Source organism: Nomascus leucogenys, chromosome 2, assembly GCF_006542625.1.
Source record: "Nomascus leucogenys isolate Asia chromosome 2, Asia_NLE_v1, whole genome shotgun sequence".
Lineage (NCBI taxonomy): Eukaryota > Metazoa > Chordata > Mammalia > Primates > Hylobatidae > Nomascus > Nomascus leucogenys.
This window is the reverse complement of record NC_044382.1, coordinates 50,845,556-50,863,336: the sequence shown is the minus strand read 5'-3', so window position 1 is coordinate 50,863,336 and position 17,781 is coordinate 50,845,556. Positions and strand designations below refer to the sequence as shown.

The 17,781-nt window shown below is 50.7% G+C and overlaps 3 protein-coding genes across 3 annotated transcripts; 1 reads left to right on the top strand and 2 right to left on the bottom strand.

Moving 5' to 3' along the window:
* Nucleotides 1-2,428: 2,428 nt before the first annotated feature.
* PDF (peptide deformylase, mitochondrial) lies at nt 2,429-4,612 on the bottom strand. Its single transcript, XM_003262943.3, has 2 exons — nt 3,806-4,612; nt 2,429-2,990 (listed from the first exon to the last, which is right to left on the bottom strand). Exons 1-2 carry the CDS (start codon nt 4,377-4,379, stop codon nt 2,833-2,835), a joined length of 732 nt encoding a protein of 243 aa, XP_003262991.2. The 5' UTR covers nt 4,380-4,612; the 3' UTR covers nt 2,429-2,832.
* COG8 (component of oligomeric golgi complex 8) lies at nt 2,429-14,144 on the bottom strand. The gene is made up of 6 exons (XM_030794693.1): nt 13,641-14,144; nt 10,950-11,157; nt 8,633-9,460; nt 6,502-6,670; nt 4,621-4,903; nt 2,429-2,990 (listed from the first exon to the last, which is right to left on the bottom strand). The coding sequence occupies exons 1-5, from the start codon at nt 14,108-14,110 to the stop codon at nt 4,647-4,649; spliced, it is 1,932 nt and encodes a 643-aa protein (XP_030650553.1). The 5' UTR covers nt 14,111-14,144; the 3' UTR covers nt 2,429-2,990; nt 4,621-4,646.
* NIP7 (nucleolar pre-rRNA processing protein NIP7) lies at nt 14,109-16,899 on the top strand. The gene is made up of 5 exons (XM_012504831.2): nt 14,109-14,363; nt 14,482-14,568; nt 14,669-14,807; nt 15,645-15,785; nt 15,998-16,899. The coding sequence occupies exons 1-5, from the start codon at nt 14,308-14,310 to the stop codon at nt 16,115-16,117; spliced, it is 543 nt and encodes a 180-aa protein (XP_012360285.2). The 5' UTR covers nt 14,109-14,307; the 3' UTR covers nt 16,118-16,899.
* Nucleotides 16,900-17,781: the final 882 nt, after the last annotated feature.

Genomic DNA, 17,781 nt, shown 5'->3' with positions numbered 1-17,781 from the left:
GCTTTCTACAAATCTCTCCATTGGCTACGTCTCTGACCTTGCACCAGTACCTGGTTGGGATTCTTTTTTTTTTTTTGAGACAGAGTCTCGCTCTGTCCCCTAGGCTGGAGTGCAGTGGCACGATCTCGGCTCACTGCAACCTCTGCCTCCCGGGTTCACGCCATTCTCCTGCCTCAGCCTCTCCGAGTAGCTGGGACTACAGGCGCCCGCCACCACGCCTGGCTAATTTTTTTTTGTATTTTTGGTAGAGACGGGGTTTCACCATGGTCTCGATCTCCTGACCTCGTGATCCGCCTGCCTCGGCTTCCCAAAGTGCTGGGATTACAAGCGTGAGCCACCGCGCCCGGCCGGGGATTCTTTTTTTTTTTTGAGATGGAGCCTTGCTCTGTGGCCCAGGCTGGAGTACAGTGGCAAGATATCAGCCCACTGCAACCTCTGCCTCCCAGGTTTGAGCGATTCTCCCGCCTCAGCCTCCCAAGTAGCTGGGATTACAGGCGCCTACCACCACGCCCAGCTAATTTTTGTATTTTTAGTAGAAACAGGGTTTCACCATGTTGGCCAGGCTGGTCTTGAACTCTTGACCTCAGGTGATCTGCCCGCCTTGACCTCCCAAATTGCTAGGATTACAGGCATAAACCACCAAGTCTGGCCAGGATTCCTTTTCAAAGTCTGGCTGCACCTAGAGCCATTCTGCTTCTGCTTGGCCTCATGGGGCCTCAGAGAAAGCCACAGAGGAGGACGGGTCTTTCCTGCGTTCATTTAACTGCCATTTAAAACACTTTTTCCTCTAGACAGCTTACTGGACTTCCTATTACTTCTATAGTTTGATTTTCAGGACTGTTTAGCAAGAATACCTACTTTACAAAACTCAGCATAAAAATGAGTTGAAACAATTTAACTAAAACTGGAGTTTCGCTGGGTACTGTGGCTCACAACTGTGATCCCAGCACTTTGGGAGGCCGAGGCAGGAGGATTGCCTGAGACCAGGAATTTGAGACCAGCCTGGGCAACACAGTTAAGACCCCCATCTCTATCTTAAAAAAATAATAAGGCCGGGTGGGGTGGCTCACGCTTGTAATCCCAGCACTTTGGGAGGCCGAGGCGGGCGGATCACGAGGTCAGGAGATCGAGACCACAGTGAAACCCCGTCTCTACTAAAAATACAAAAAAATTAGCCGGGCATGGTGGTGGACGCCTGTAGTCCCAGCTACTCGGAGAGGCTGAGGCAGGAGAATGGCTTGAACCCGGGAGGCGGAGCTTGCAGTGAGCTGAGATTGCGCCACTGCACTCCAGCCTGGGCGACAGAGCAACACTCCATCTCAAAAAAAAAAAAAAATTATAATAAAAGAATAAATAAAACAAGTTCCTTCACCTCTTGACAAAGCTGACACTTTTTTTTTTTTTTGAGACAGAAAAAAAGAAAACTCTGGCCAGGCACGGTGGCTCACGCGTGTAATCCTAGCACTTTGGGAGGCCGAGGCGGGCGGATCACAAGGTCAGGAGATCGAGACCATCCTGGCTAACATGGTGAAATCCCGTCTCTACTAAAAATACAAAAACAAAAATTAGCCAGGTGTGGTGGTGGGCACCTGTAGTCCCAGCTACTCGGGAGGCTGAGGCAGGAGAATGGCGTGAACCCGGGAGGCGGAGTTTGCAGTGAGCCGAGATGGCGCCATTGCACTCCAGCCTGGGCAACAGAGCAAGACTCCGTCTCAAAAAAAAAAAAAAAAAAAAAAGAAAAACTCTACAGCCAGAATCGTACTTTTGAGTCTTGCTCTGTCACCCAGGCTGGATGGAATGCAGTGGCGTGATCTCGGCTCACTGCAACCTCTGCCTCCTGGGTTCAAGCAATTCTCTGCCTTAGCTTCACGAGCAGCTGGGATTACAGGCACTCACCACCATGCCCGGCTAATTTTTGTATTTTTAGTAGAGACAGGGTTTCACCATCTTGGCCAGGCTGGTCTTGAACTCCTGACCTCGTGATCCACCCACCCCGCCCTCCCAAAGTGCTGGGATTACAGGCGTGAGCCACTCCACCTGGCCACTTTCTTAAATCTACACATTGGTTGGTGTGATGTTAATTCTATTTTTACAAAATAAGTGTATAACCAGGAAGTACTAGTCCTACTTTCTGTGTCTGTCCCAATTGTTAACAGGAAAGGGCTCAGTGCACTTCTCAATTGTCACCCCTGCCCCCAGCCCTGATCCATGGCCTCTACCCCAAGAATGAGCCAAGAACCAGCTGCTCTAGGGATCTCAGCAGCAAAATCCTACCCAAGGCTATTAAAATGTGTGGGCACTCATTTACACTCGTGCTGTCATGAAACACATCCTTGAGCAGGGACTATTCTGTCCTGTTTCATTTCCATAAGCAAACTGGCGTCCAAGGCCACAAGCCCTCTGTAAAAATAAGAACTCGGCACAAATAGCCAGTCACATGCTTACCTGCATTTTTAAAGACAGCTTTCAGATATTTGGGGACTACATTATTACCAAACCTTGGCTTTGGGAGTAGATCATACAGGTCCGAGGAACTCGTGTCTACTGCAGACGAATGCAATTACCCCACCTTCCTCCATACACAATTGTTAGGAAATGTCCACTCCTTTGGGGGTGATTTTTCTCCTCAAGTTGTAGACAACATTTCGTCCATAACTGATTTCAGGGCAAACATTCCTGACATCTTCCTCCAGCTCAGTCTGCCATGCCTTGGCAATCCAGTTTCCTGTCATATGCGAGCCATCCAAGTTGATGCCAAGTAAGATGTGCCCAGCTCAAAGTGAAAGTGTTTGCGTCTTGGTATCCGGAATCCTCAGCCCCAATAGCAAAGCTTTAGTCATTCACCTTCATCCAATAGACGTTTGTGAATGTCCTGCTGTCCATTTTGTCAATAAACAGGCAGCCCTGCAGGTGGTCCATCTCGTGCTGGATGATGCGGGCTGCCCACCCGCTCGCCTGCCACACCACCTGTTCTCCATTGGGGTCCAGCCCTGCAAAGGAAGTTACAGCTCTGGTGAGTGGGAGCAGCTGAACTGCATCATCCTCAACCTCCTTACCCCTGCCCCCGGCCCTGGCTGTTCCCATTGACAAGAGGCAACAGCAAATGGCAAATATAGACAGCAGCTCCTCTTTTAACTGGAAAACGTGCCTCATCTCGGCCCATTACCAAGTGTTCAACCTGGTTCCCAACTCTGGTAATTAGGTTATCGAGCTCACTGTAGAGCTGACATGAAAAATCATCTTTCTACGGTGCGACCCTTCCGAACACTCCGCCCACTTCTGAGGTACCTGTGGGCTCTCAACTCCTAACAGACGTTCTGCAGCTTGAGACCCCACTGTTTTTCTGACCCTCTTGAACCGACGGGCTTGCTCTGCAGGAACAATCACCCCGATCCCAGCAGAGCCCGCATTCCGCGAGACATCCTGTGGTACCACAGGGGGAATGGCCTAGCCCCCTGGGCTGGGTCAGGCTGGGGGGCTAACCCTCACTTCTCCAACTCCACCGTGGCGCATCTAACTGGGGCCAAAGAGGGTGTTTGCCTCAGAGAGCAAGGGAGCAGAAAGCAGACGCCAGGCTGTCAGGTAACAGTGGAATTAAGGGACCTCTCCTCGCTCCTGCGTCCTATCTGAGCGGGCTCTGCCCCACAGGAGCTTCTATCCGTCCTGAGGCCTCCCCGCTCCCGCGTCCCACTTCGTTTCTGCGGGAGGTCCGGCGTATGAACCGCGACCACTTCTGCGCTATCGCCGGAGTCGGGAGAAGAGACGCGCGCGCTGCTCCAGTCGCCCCGGCCCCCGCCGCCCGCACCTGAGATCTGCACCGCCTGGAAGCGGGGCACGCAGGCCAGGAAGCCGGCGACGCTCTCGCAGCCCTCGGGGAAAGTGACCAGGCGGCTGTCAAGCACTCGCAGGCTGGGGTTCACGAACACGCGCAGGGGGAAGGGCTCCATCTGGCGGAGCGCACGCTGGCGGGGCGGGCACTCCCGACACAGCGCCTCGGTGAGCTCCAGCACCAGCACCTGCCGCGGCACCCCCAGCTGCGGCGCGCTTAGGCCCACACAGCGCCGCCGCCGCATCACCTGGACCAGCCGCTGCGTCAGCCGCTGCAGCTCGGGCCCGCCCAGCTGCGCCCGCTCCACCGGGGCCGCCACGCCGCGCAGCACCGGATCCCCGACCTGGCACACGTGCGGGAACGGCGGTTCGGGAGGACCCAGCACCAGGCGCCTCAGCTGGCTCCAGTAGGAGCGCCGGAGCGCCGGGCCCTCGACGCCATCCGGGGCGGCCGTGGAGCTGCAGGCCCGGGCACCGAGGGATGCCGCGCCTCCCCACGGCACGGCCGCCCACAGTGGCCCAGGACTCAGCGCGCCCCACAGCCGGGCCATGGCGGCCCCCGCAACAGTAACTCGGCCCGCCCCTTCCGGCCGCAGCGCCGGGCACGCCGGGAAGCGCCGTCGGCCAGCGAACAACGAAGCCGCGACTAGATCTCCGCCTCCTGCCTACACTGGCAGTGAGCACCGCCCCCTTCCGCTCTCCTCCCGGGAGCGCCTTCCTGCCTCCGGAGCCCGCCCTGGACCTCCCAGGGCGTGGCAGTCCTGGCCGCCCCGCGCAGGGCACCTCACGCACCGCGTTCTGGAGGCAGGGGACGCCGGCTAGGGCCCCACGCTGGGCAGTTCCACCTGCGTCTCCGCTCGCCCTCCCTCCGGGCAGGCTGGGCCCGCGGGCTCCAGGCGTGGCTCCTCGGCGGGCGGCTCTGGTGCTGGAGCTGTGAGCTCGGGCCCCAGCGCCTGGTCCTCCAGGTTGAAGAGCGTCTCTCTCTTTGGCAGAATAAAGGCGAGGGGCTCCTGAATGGCGCCAATGTTCACATGCCCGAGGTTACTGTACTTGGAGAGCTGAGTGGGAGGAATGCCTGACCCAGACGTGGGGAAAGCAAAATGGAAAAAAGTTAATAAAACTCAATAAAGAAATTTAAGGGAGGCGGGGCGCGGTGTCTTACGCCTGTAATTCCAGCACTTTGGGGGGCTGAGGTGGGCGGATCACCTGAGGTCGGGAGTTCAAGACCAGCCTGACCTACACAGAGAAACTCCATCTCTACTAAAAATATAAAATTAGCCGGGTGCAGTGGTGCATGCCTGTAATCCCAGCTACTTGGGAGGCTGAGGCAGGAGAATCGCTTGAACCTAGGAGGCGGAGGTTGTGGTGACCCAAGATAGCGCCACTGCACTCCAGCCTGGGCAACAAGAGCAAAACTCCGTCTCAAAAAAAAAAAAAGAATTTAAGGGAAAAGAAAACAGAAGCCGTTACTATTTTTTTTTTTTTTTTGATACAGAGTCTCGCTCTGTCACCCAGACTGGAGTGCAGTGGCGTGATTGCTGCTCACTGCAACCTCTGCCTCCCAGGTTCAAGCAGTTCTCATGCCTCAGCCTGCGTGGTAGCTGGGATTACAGCCCACTGCCACCACGCCAGGCTAATTTTTGTATTTTTAGTAGAGACGGGGTTACTATGTTGGCCAGTCTGGTCTCAAACTCCCAACCTCAGGTGATCCATCCGCCTCGGCCTCCCAAAGTGCTGGGATTACAGGCATGAGCCACTGCGCCCAGCCATCAATTACTATGTTTCAATACAGCAAAAACCACCTTTGTCACAGGGAACGGGAAGCCATACTGTGAAGCAGAAGGTAACGGAGCAGCAGTGTAGGGCGCCTGCAGCAGGAACCCAGACCTCAGGTAGCACCACGAAAAAAGCAGAGGGCAGCCAGGCTTTGCAGGTGTGATGCACTGACCCATTGCCCTTTGAGAAGCTGTGCCTCAACCAAGCCCCTCTCCCATCACAAGAGGACAAGGACGTGAAAGTGAATTGGAAAAAAGACTTTCGGACGGGCGTGGTGGTTCACCCCTGTAATTCCAGTACTTTGGGAGGCCAAGGCGGGCGGATCACAGGTCAAGAGATTGAGACCATCGTGGCCAACATGGTGAAACCCTGTCTCTACCAAAATACAAAAATTAGCTGGGCGTGGTGGTGCGAGTCTGTAGTCCCAGCTACTCGGGAGGCTGAGGCAGGAGAATTACTTGAACCCAGGAGGTGGAGGTTGCAATGAGCCAAGACTGCACCACTGCACTCCAGCCTGGCAACAGAGCGAGACTCCGCCTCAAAAAAAAAAAAAAGACTGTAAAAACCGTTTCTCTAGATATTTCACATAAATGGAATCATACGTATGTGGTTCTTTTGTGACTGGCTTCTTCCGCTTAGCCACATAATATATGATTCCATTTTTATGAAATGTCCAGAAAAGGCAAATCTATGGCAACAGAAAGTAGGTTGCCAGGGGCTAAGGATGCTGTCGAGGAATGACTACAAACGTGCATGAAGGATCTTTTTGGAGTGATGGAAATATTCTAAAATTGGATTCATATTTACAAAAAAACACTGACTTGCACAAATGGGTGAATTATTTAGTATGTGAATTACATATCAGTAAGGCAGTTTACAAAATTTTCATTCTCTTACCTAAAGTCTGTGCTATCTGAGCTGGTGGAAAAAGGACTTGGAGACAGCGATTTAAATATGGAACAAGGTCTTCCAGGAAGACAGTGCAGAACTGGACGAAGAGCTCTTGCTCCCCACTGCTGAAGGCAGCCTCTTCGGCGCGATGGAAGGCCAGGATTATTTTAGTTACCTAAGAGACAAAGGCACCGTCAATCACTGGGACAGCCTATGACCACCGGGACAGCAGTGCATGAAACTAGGCAAAAAAAGGTATACCCCTCAAGTTTTCCTGAACAAAGTAATTTAACAGTATATTATTTTACTGTCTCATTTAAACTCAGAATTATGGTCGTTCTCCACAGTTGTGTCACTTTATTAATGTGAAGTTCAGACCCAACTTGTTACATTACGGGTATAGTTTCCGGTTCCAGTGGAGGAGTGTCATAAAACTATAGAGAATACATGGTTTTGGGTTTTTTTTTTTTTTTTTTTTTTTTAGAGACAGGATTTTGCTCTGTCACCTAAGCTGGAGTGCAGTGGCACAATCAGCTCACTGTAGCTTCGAACTCCTGGGCTCAAGGGATACTCCCGCCTTAGCCTCCCAAGTAGCTGGGACTACAGGCCTGCAACATCACGCCTGGCTAAGTTTTAAAATTTTTTGTAGAGATAGGGTCTTGCTTTGTTGCCCAGGCTGATCTGGACCTCCTGGCTTCAAGAGATCCTCCTGCCTCAGCCTCCCAAATTGTTGGCATTACAGGTGTGAGCTACTGCACCCGGCCCAATACATGGTTCTTAACTTCCATGGAGGACCAACCAGAACTGTGCTGGATCCAGGAAAATGAAGCAAAACTATGCAAGGTTTCTACTAAGCCTCTGAGGTTTCAGAAAGCTAGAACCACTGGAAAACTGTAAGAAAACAGCTAGGGAAGAGAAGTTTCAAAACCAACAGAGCAGCCTAGCTGACACTACAGATATGTGGCATGGAGACAGGGTAAGAACACAGACTCTGGTGCTGGACTTCCTGGGTTCCAGTGACTCACACCTGTAATCCCACACTCTGAGGGGCTGTAGCAGGAGGATCACTTGAGTCCAGGAGTTTGAGACCAGCCCAGGCAACATAGGGAGACACTACCTCTCTGTAAAATAAAACACTTTTAAGAATAAAAATAAAAGAATATGCTAAAGGTAAAGGGTTTTGCAGATGTAATTAAAAGTCCCTAATCATTTGACTTAATCAAATGAATTTTTTAAAAGGAGGTACCTAAAAGAAGAGACTCAGCCGGGCGCGGTGGCTCACGCCTGTAATCCCAGCACTTTGGGAGGCCGAGGCGGACAGATCACGAGGTCAGGAGATCAAGACCATCCTGGCTAACATGGTGAAACCCCGTTTCTACTAAAAAAAAATGCAAAAAAAATTAGCCGGGCGTGGTGGCGGGCGCCTGTAGTCCCAGCTACTCGGGAGGCTGAAGCAGAAGAATAGCGTGAACCCGGGAGGCGGAGCTTGCAGTGAGCCGAGATCGCACCACTGCACTCCAGCCTGGGCGACAGAGCGAGACTCCGTCTCCAAAAAAAAAAAAAAAAAAAAGAAGAGACTCAAGCAAGAGAGGAGCTCTCCTGCTGGCCTTGAGGAAGCAAACAGCCATGTTGTCAGCTGCCTATGGAGTGGACAGCCTCTAGGAGATGAGGCTTCAGTTCTGCAATTGCAAGGAACTGACCCCCACCAACTTGAATGAGTCTGAAATGGAGCCCCAACCTCCAGATGAGACCATAGTCCAGCCAACACGCAACCCTGTAAGACCCTGAGCAGAGAGGACCCAGTTGTGCTGTGCCTGGACTCCTGACCCACCAAAACTGGGAAGTAATAAATGTGTTGCTGGAAGCGACTAAGTTTGTGGGAATTTGTTATGCAGCACTAGAAAGCTAATACGTGCATTACTGAATTGTTACTATAGGCAAGTCACTTCATGGACTGTCCTAGGTCCCACGAAGGGCAACTGGCCAGAGCTGCTCAATCAGGAGAACCTCCAAAACCACACTAGATCTCTCCATGTCAGCAGACACCACTGTCAAATAGATGGGTTTATTACAAAAATCTGGCCACCCATTACCAGAGAAGGCCCAGGGTAGCAGAAAACCAACAGAATGTGCTCACCTTGGCAAGGGCATCTTCCAAGGCCCCAGTCACATCCTGCGCCAGGGCCACAGGGCAGCAGAGGCGCAAATCATTGAAGGCGACCAGAATATTGTTGAGGAAGCAGGCGAGGGGTGGGAAATCTAGGAGCACCATGGGTGGCTGCAGCGTCCCCGGCTGGGCGGCTGGCACAGCAGCAGGCATGTTACTGGTGCCCAGGATGGCTGGAGCTGAGATGAGTGTGTAGGAGTTCATTTCTTCCTGGAATTTCTCCACTGTTTCCTGAATTGCTTTCTGGAAAGTGCTGATGGCCACCCGCTGGAAAACAGGAGCCAACTGACCCCGGAAATCAGCTCCCACCCGGCTGAAGGACAGCCCAAAGTACATGCACTGGCCCAGCAGAGAGTCCAGGCGGCCGCCTATGCCCCGGTAAAGGTCAGTCTCCAGCGCCTGCAGGAACTGTGAGACTTTCTGTAGCACCCAGCCATGGAATATGGCACTCTCATTCACAGTGTGCTCACCCATGGCAGGAGGCAGCAGTGGGTCCTCGTCTGAGAAGATGGCACGGTACTGGGTGATGATATCAAAGAGATTGACACGGCAGGCCTCGATGGTTTTTGTGATATGGAAATAGGGATCATCATTAGGAATGGCAGTCAGGATGGACCGGAGCCAAGCATCTCGGGCCTGAAGAAACTTCACCCTCAACTCAGCCTCAGTGAAGATGTCCATGCGCCGCAGGTAGCCAATGACACGGAGGCAGGCGGGAAGCTGGATGTTGGTCCTCAGTTGCTGGATCAGCTGGCTTAGCATCAGCTGCATGGACTGGCGCACTTCGTTCACGATGCCCTGACAATACACAGAGAGTCACACTGCGCTGGGAAGGATGCTTTCTAGAACCCATTCCGCTAACTCTGAAGACTGCAGACCAACATTCCCATGGCTTTCCTGAAATATGAAGTAATTTCCTAAAGCTGATGCCTGTAGGTTCACCAACAAAGATCAGGTTAGTTAACTCTCTTGCTTAAAAAGCTTAAAACCTGGCCAGGTGCAGTGGCTCACACCTGTAATCCCAGCACTGTGGGCAGGCAGGTCACTTGAGGTCAGGAGTTTGAGACCAGTCTGGCCAACATGTGAACCCCGTCTCTACTAAAAATATAAAAATCAGGTGGGTGTGGTGGTGCAGGCCTATAATCCCAGTTACTTGGGAGGCAGAGGCAGGAGAATCACTTGAACCTGGGAGATAAAGGTTGCAGTGAGCCAAGGTCGCGCCACTGCACTCCAGCCTGGGCGACAGAGCGAGACTCTGTCTCAAAAAAAAAAAAAAAAAAAAAAAAAAAAAAAAAAAAAAAAAAAAAAGCTTAAAATCCTCCAGTGTAGGCCGGGCGCGTTGGCTCACGCTTGTAATCCCAGCACTTTGGGAGGCCGAGGCGGGCGGATCACGAGGTCAGGAGATCGAGGCCATCCTGGCTAACACAGTGAAACCCTGTCTCTACTAAAAATACAAAAAATTAGCCGGGCGAGGTGGCAGGCGCCTGTAGTCCCAGCTACTCGGAGAGGCTGAGGCAGGAGAATGGCGTGAACCCGGGAGGCGGAACTTGCAGTGAGCCGAGATTGCGCCACTGCACTCCAGCCTGGGCGACAGAGCGAGACTCCGTCTCAAAAAAAAAAAAAAAAAAAATCCTCCAGTGACTTCCCACTGCAATCAAGAAAATTCCAACCACTTGTTGGGACTTACACTGGTGGCCCTACCTCGTTCTTCATCTTCACCTGCTTCCTAGTGCGCTCCCACTGCTACAATCCATTAACCCTGGCTGCCTCTGTATCCCTTAAACACCTCAATTTCTGCCCACTTCAGCTCTCTCTACTTGTTCTTCACACTTTCTGGTTTGCTCTCTCCCCAGATCTTTGTGGGCTGGCACCTTCTTCTCATTTAGGTCTCAGCTTAAATATTACCTCCCCAGAAGAGTCTTTCTTGATCACCCTAAAGAAACCTACCCTAGACCCCCTCTACCCCATTCCCTGTTTTTTTCTTCAGACACCACTATCTGAAATGATATCATTTATTTCTTTGTCAATTATCAGACTTCCCATTAGCACGTAAGCTGCATGAGAGCCAGGACCACTTTATTCACACTGTATCCCCAGCATATAGAGCAGTGCTTGGCACATGATTAGTATGTATTTTGAATAAATGAATGTTTTCCATTCAGGCATGCCTGGCTAGCAGAAACTGATGTGAAACATGCAAGAGTTTCTACCTAAAGCTTCAGTCTTGACCACAGAATAAATGATTACAAGAACATTACTTTGAGTCCTCTCTGGGCAAGTTGGCTACCTGGATGACAGGGATGGAAGAGTATTTCCTCTCCAGTCGGCGTACGTAGGCTGCAAGCTCCAGGGCCTCTTCATAATAACTGTTCCGGACACAGGTGTCCATGAGCTGAGGAATCTCCAGTATTTCCAAAATTTCTGTGTGCCGGTTTAAGGTCAGGCTATTCATCCGGCGGTTGGAGCTGATCTCCTCAGCTTCCTTCACAAAGTTCCTGGTAATAATCAGGAGAATGTTGGTCCTTCACTGCTCTGTACCCAAACCTTAGCTACAGTTACCAAGCACCTGCTATGAACATTGGGCTGGATGATCTGATTTATTCCTCACACCCCACCTATAAGGTAAGTATTATTGCAACTGAGGAAATTTTTAATCCCAGAGAGGTTAAGCAACTTGTCCAAAAACATACAATTAATAAATCTAACAGATGGAAATCCAGATATGCCACTTGCTGGCTGTGGAAAGGTACTTGGCCTCTCTGAACCTGTTTCCTCATTGGTAAAACAGTATATAGGGCCAGGCGCAGTGGCTCACACCTGTAATCCCAGCACTTTGGGAGGCTGAGGTGGGCGGATCACTTGAGGCCAGGAGTTCAAGTGAAACCCCATCTCTACTAAAAATACAAAAAATTAGTCAGGCGTGGTGGCGCGCGCCTGTAGTCCCAGCTACTTGGGAGGCTGAGGCAGGAGAATCACTTGAACCCAGGAGGTGGAGGTTGCAGTGAGCAGAGATGGCACCACTGCACTGCAGCCTGGCCAACAAAGCAAGACTCCGTCTCAAAAAAAAGAAAGTACATAGGACCCTCCTCATAAGTAAGAACTAAATGAGATGATGTGTGTGAAGCATTTAACACAGAACTTGAAACAGAGCGAATGCGTCAAAGTAAAAATAGTAAAAGAGACAGAATTAAATATTTAACAATAGCTATCATTATTTTCATAATGAAGCACTAACTGCCTAGAATCCACACCCTTTCCCCATATTCCCTCAGGTCTTCATCTTCTCCTATGCTAATGTTCAACCATAGTTCCTGCCACAGTCTACTTTCAACACTTCTCCATATTTGCAGAGACCTGCTTTATCAAGTCCCCTATCTATTCTGGAGCATGGAAGGGTACAAAAGCTGCTGTCAAATATCCAAAGGCTCAAAAGAAAAATTAAACTTTAATCATGAAAGGCTGGAAGGCAAAACTAGGGATAATGGACTGAGGATCTATGGAGACAGAATATGACTCACAAACGACTTTTTTTTTTTTTTTTTTTTTTTTTTTTTCAGACGGAGTCTTGTTCTGTCACCAGGCTGGAGTGCAGTGGCACGCACCATCTTGGCTCACTGCAACCGCCGCCTCCCAGGTTCAAGTAATTCTCCTGCCTCAGCCTCCCGAGTAGCTGGGACTACAAGCGCGCGCCACCACGCCCAGCTAATTGTATTTTTAGTAGACACGCGGGTTTCAGCATGTTGGCCAGGATGGCCTCGATCTCTTGACCTCGTGATCCGCCTGCCTTGGCCTCTCAAAGTGCTGGGATTACAGGTGTGAGCCACCGCGCCCAGCCTTTTTTTCTTTTTTTAAGACACAGTTTCACTCTGTCACCCAGTCTGCAATGCAGTGGCACAATCAGAGCCCACCGCAGCCTCGACCTCCCAAACTAGAGTGCGGTGGCACAATCATGGCTCACTGCAGCCTCAATCTCCCGGGCCCAACTGACCCACCTCAACCTCCTGTGTAGCTGGGACTACAGGCGCACGCCACCACGCCCAGCTAATTTTTTATTTTGTAGAGACAGGGTTTTGCCATGTTGGCCAGGCTGCTCTCGAACTCCTGGGCTCAAGCCTCAGGCTCCCAAAGTGCTGGGATTACAGGCTGAGCCATCGCATCCAGCCGTCCAAATGGAGAGACTTTTTGATATCTGATGCCCTCAAATGGGAGGATTTCCTTGTCAGCTTCCCATCAATGGAAGTTTTGAAGCAGATGACCTCCGGTCCAAGCTTTCGTATAAAATAAGTATATAAATGGGCACATATATTCAGCTCACACCTATAATGTTAACTATGTCAGACCCGCTAATAAGAGCTTTGCATGAATCCTTTTTCTTTAGTGCCCACAACAGCCCTTCGAGGGAGGGACGTGCTTCTGGGCAACCAGTTCTGAATTCGAAACCTCCTAGCTGTGTCCTTGGACGTCACTAATCTCTGTCTTGACTTGCTCATATGTAAAATGGAAATAACAGGGCTGGGCGCGGTGGCTTATGCCTGTAATCCCAGCGCTTTGGGAGGCCGAGGCGGGCAGATCGCGAGATCAAAATATCGAGACCATCCTGGCCAACATGCTGAAACCCCGTCTCTACTAAAAACACACAAAAAAATAGCGGGGCGTGGTGGCGCGCGCCTATGGTCCCTGCTACTCAGGAGGCTGAGGCAGGAGAATCACTTGAACCCGGGAGGCGGAAGTAGGTTGCAGCGAGCCGAGATCTCGCCACTGCACTCCAGCCTGGCGACAGGGCGAGCCTCCGTCTCAAAAAAAAAAAAAGGAATAACAGTACCTACCTCGAGGGCTGTTGTGAGGTTTAAATGGATTAATAAAGCGCTCAGCAGAGAACCTGGAACGTGGTAAACGCTTTATAAGTGTTAGTTATTTCTACCATCGTAAACGTCAGCTTTTACAGTTAAAAGCCCCTTTAGCGCCAGGCGCATCGCACCTGCAGCTCTGCTGGAAGCTGGGCAAGCGGTCGAGCAGGCGGCCGAGAGACGCCTCCACGTCGCCAAACAGGCGGTGGATGCGCTCGGTGCACTCGGCGCCGCGGATGAAGGTCTTGTAGTTGGCGAAGGCCAAGTCGCGCGTCTGCTGCAGCAGCTGCGCCCGCTCCTCCGCCAGGCGCTCGGGCTCGCGCCGCAGCCGCTCCAGCCCAGAGCCGCTCAGCTCCCGGAGGTAGCGGCCCACATCGGGCCGCTCGCGCCACTGGGCCTCGGGGAAGCGGTCCCGGAACAGCGACGCCAGGAGCCCCTCATCCTCCACCTCGCCAAGAGCCGCTGCCGTGGCCGTGGCCGTGGCCGTGGCTGACGATGGGATAGTCGCCGCGGTCGCCATCTTCCCAGCAACAACGTCACTTCCCCTCCGGACCACAGGGGGCGCTGACTCCGAATTTAGGACAGGAAGAAACAGGCACATTTCCGGTCTCTACGTTTTCTCATCCGGCCGGCTTGCTTTCCCCGGCGGTCGTCCAGACTATTGGGCGCTAGCGAGAGGAACTATTGGTACGGGGCTAGAGAGGAAGGCTGTGGGGTTGCCGGGGGAGCAGCGAGCGACCGACTTCCGTTTCCGGTTACCAAGGCACGAGGATCCGGTGTTCCAACCCGGGGGAAAAAATGCGGCCTTTGACTGAAGAGGAGACCCGTGTCATGTTTGAGAAGATCGCGAAATAGTAAGAGCGCGCGGGGCGGACGCGGGAGTGTGTGGGCATGGTGGCCAGGGGTGGAGTGGGGGCGCGGTGCCGAGACCGGTCCGTTCGGGCGCGGTCTCCAGTCCTCTTTTGCCCTCAGCATTGGGGAGAATCTTCAGCTGCTGGTGGACCGGCCCGATGGCACCTACTGTTTCCGTCTGCACAACGACCGGGTGTACTATGTGAGGTGAGGCGGGGCCGGGCAGGCAGCATGGACCCAGGGGAGGGGGTCCTGGGTCCCACCAGCCTCCTTCATCCGCAACCTTGCTCTCCCTTTACCCTTTTAGTGAGAAGATTATGAAGCTGGCCGCCAATATTTCCGGGGACAAGCTGGTGTCGCTGGGGACCTGCTTTGGAAAATTCACTAAAACCCACAAGTTTCGGTTGCACGTCACAGCTCTGGATTACCTTGCACCTTATGCCAAGGTTTGTGGGGTGGTTTCCAATTCTGCCACGGGCGATGAAGTCAAGGATTAGGCAGATTGTCCAGCAGCTTCTCTCCCAGAGTCCCAGACAGTGTGCTTGGAGGAGTGTCAGCACATGGAGATGTGTAGAGGTCTTGCAGCTTGGGCATGGTCAGGGCTATGGGATAGGAATGCTATGTGGCTGCGTAGGGTTAGTTTTCTCCAGCGAAGTAGAAAAGCCTAGGCAGACCTAGCTAGAGATGAGAAAGCAAATAAGTGGCAGCAATGAAGACACCGGGGTCCAGAAAAAGAGCTGTTAACCTGGCCATGGAAGATGGTCCTTGTAGAGTTGAGAAAATAACTTTTTGCATTTCTTTTTCTTTTTCTTTCTTGCTCTGTTTGTTCTTTTCATTTCTCTTTCTCCCCACACAGTTTCACTGTGTCGCCCAGGCTAGAGTGCAATGGTGCGATCTCACTGCAGCCTCCGCCTTCCAGGTTCCAGCGATTCTTGTGCCTCAGTAGCTGGGATTACAGGCATGTGCCACCACACCTGGCTGTTTTTTTTCTGTGTTTTTAGTAGAGACAGTGTTTCGCTGTGTTGGCCAGGCTGGTCTTGAACTCCTGGCCTCAAGTGATCCACCTGCCTCGGCCTCCCAAAGTCCTGGGATTACAAGCGTGAGCCACTGCGCGGGGCAACTTCCTGCATTTCTGTTCAGGAGATGGACAGTTTGAGGAAAACATGAGTCTCTGTTTCCCTTAAAATTATTCAGAAAATTATTCACAGATCCAGCAGCTAGCTTGTCTGCATGGATAGAAATAGTAACGTTTTTATGTTTCTTGGATTTTAATTCTCTTATAGTATAAAGTTTGGATAAAGCCTGGTGCAGAGCAGTCCTTCCTGTATGGGAACCATGTGTTGAAATCTGGTCTGGGTCGAATCACTGAAAGTACTTCTCAGTACCAGGGCGTGGTGGTGTACTCCATGGCAGACATCCCTTTGGTGAGTAGAGATGGTAGCCGTTACAGAACTCAAGTACTCTTATTCAAGAAGGATATGTTTTCAATCTGAGTGCTTGAGAGAATAAATTCTCAGCACGTTTTGAATCCCAGAAAGACCAGAACTGTATTTTTTTCGTCTTTGTTATTTCCAGCCCTCAATATGGGCATATTGAATGACTTCAGTGAGTTAGTGTCTCTTCTTTTGAATCCCAGGGTTTTGGGGTGGCAGCAAAATCTACACAAGACTGCAGAAAAGTAGACCCCATGGCGATTGTGGTATTTCATCAAGCAGACATTGGGGAATATGTGCGGCATGAAGAGACGTTGACTTAAAACGAAGTCATTGCAAGGACAGACGGCTGTGTGGAAGGGCCGAGCTTTGTTTCCTGTGTTTGTGTGGACTCCACCATCATGTTGAATTTTGTCAACACTCTGACCTCTTCAGGGACTTATTTACTGTACTCTCGATCACTGACAAATGCAGGCTGGATTCTTATTATATACAGAGATGGCTCAAAAATGGGGTTTCAGCTCTTTGTGTTTGTGACGAAATAGAATACTCTTGTTTCATATTTGAATCAGAGGGCTTCTTGTTCTGAGAAATAGGTTCAAAATCATTGGAACTAGGAACAAGAATAGCTTATTGTTATCTGTGATAACACTTTGTTTTCTAAACACAAGGATTTTTTTTATTAATATGCAACATAGACATTGCCATAACAGAATAATAAACCACATGTGGGGTTTTAAAAATGAAATTTGGCTAATAAGAGCAATTCAGCTATTTTTCTATACAGTAATTAGTGTGTGGTATGGAAGAAAAACGGGTTCAAACCCCACTTCTGCCACCTACCAGCTATATGGCCTTGAATGAGTCATTCAGCTTTAATAAGGTTCATTTTCTTCTGCTTAAAAAGACACGAAACTTAAAAAACAGCTTTGGCCATCTACCTGAGAATTAGAAATTCTGATTTTTGGAATTAGAAATCATGACTGTAGGCTGGGCACAGTGGCTCACGCCTGTAATCCCAGCACTTTGGGAGGCCAAGGTAGACGGATCACTTGAGGTTGGGAGTTAGACCAGCCTGGCCAACGTAGTGAAACCCCATCTCTACAAAAAAAAAAAAAAAAAAAAAAAAAATTAGCCAGGTGTGGTGGCACATGGCTGTGGTCCTAGTTACTTGGGAGGCTGAGGCAGGAGAATGGCTTGAACTGGGGAAGCAGAGGTTGCAGTGAGCCGAGATCGTGCCATTGCACTCCAGCCTGGGCACAACAGAGTGAAACTCCGTCTGATTGTAAAGCATCTAGTACAGTGTACAGTGCCTTGGAAATGATAAATATGGAATAAATGGTAAGAATTATTTTTATATTATATAATGTATTCCTATTATTAAGTGTAGAGTTTTATGAGTATAATTTGATTATATTACCTTCTTTTTTACAAGCTGTTTTCTCAGTATTTTTCTTGGATGGGATGATCCTAGGCTGGAAAGTTTCTTTCATCACTATGATTTTATAAAACATAATTTTTTCTATGAACCTTTACTTACTTGACTGGATTGGACTAAAAGCACTGATCAGAGACCGCAACATAAAAATTCAGTTCCTGGCCGGGCGTGGTGGCTCAGGCCTGTAATCCCAGCACTTTGGGAGGCCGAGGTGGGCGGATCACGAGGTCAGGAGATCGAGACCATCCTGGCTAACACGGTGAAACCCCGTCTCTACTAAAAATACAAAAAAATTAGCCAGGCGAGGTGGCAGGCGCCTGTAGTCCCAGCTACGCGGGAGGCTGAGGCAGGAGAATGGCGTGAACCCCGGGGGGCGGAGCCTGCAGTGAGCCGAGATCGCGCCACTGCACTCCAGCCTGGGTGAAAGAGCGAGACTCCATCTCAAAAAAAAAAAATTCAGTTCCTTTGTCCTTCCCCATGCCTCCCGAAGTTATTTTAAGATCCTTAGAATATTTCTTTAATATTTTATAGACAAAAAATTTAAAGACT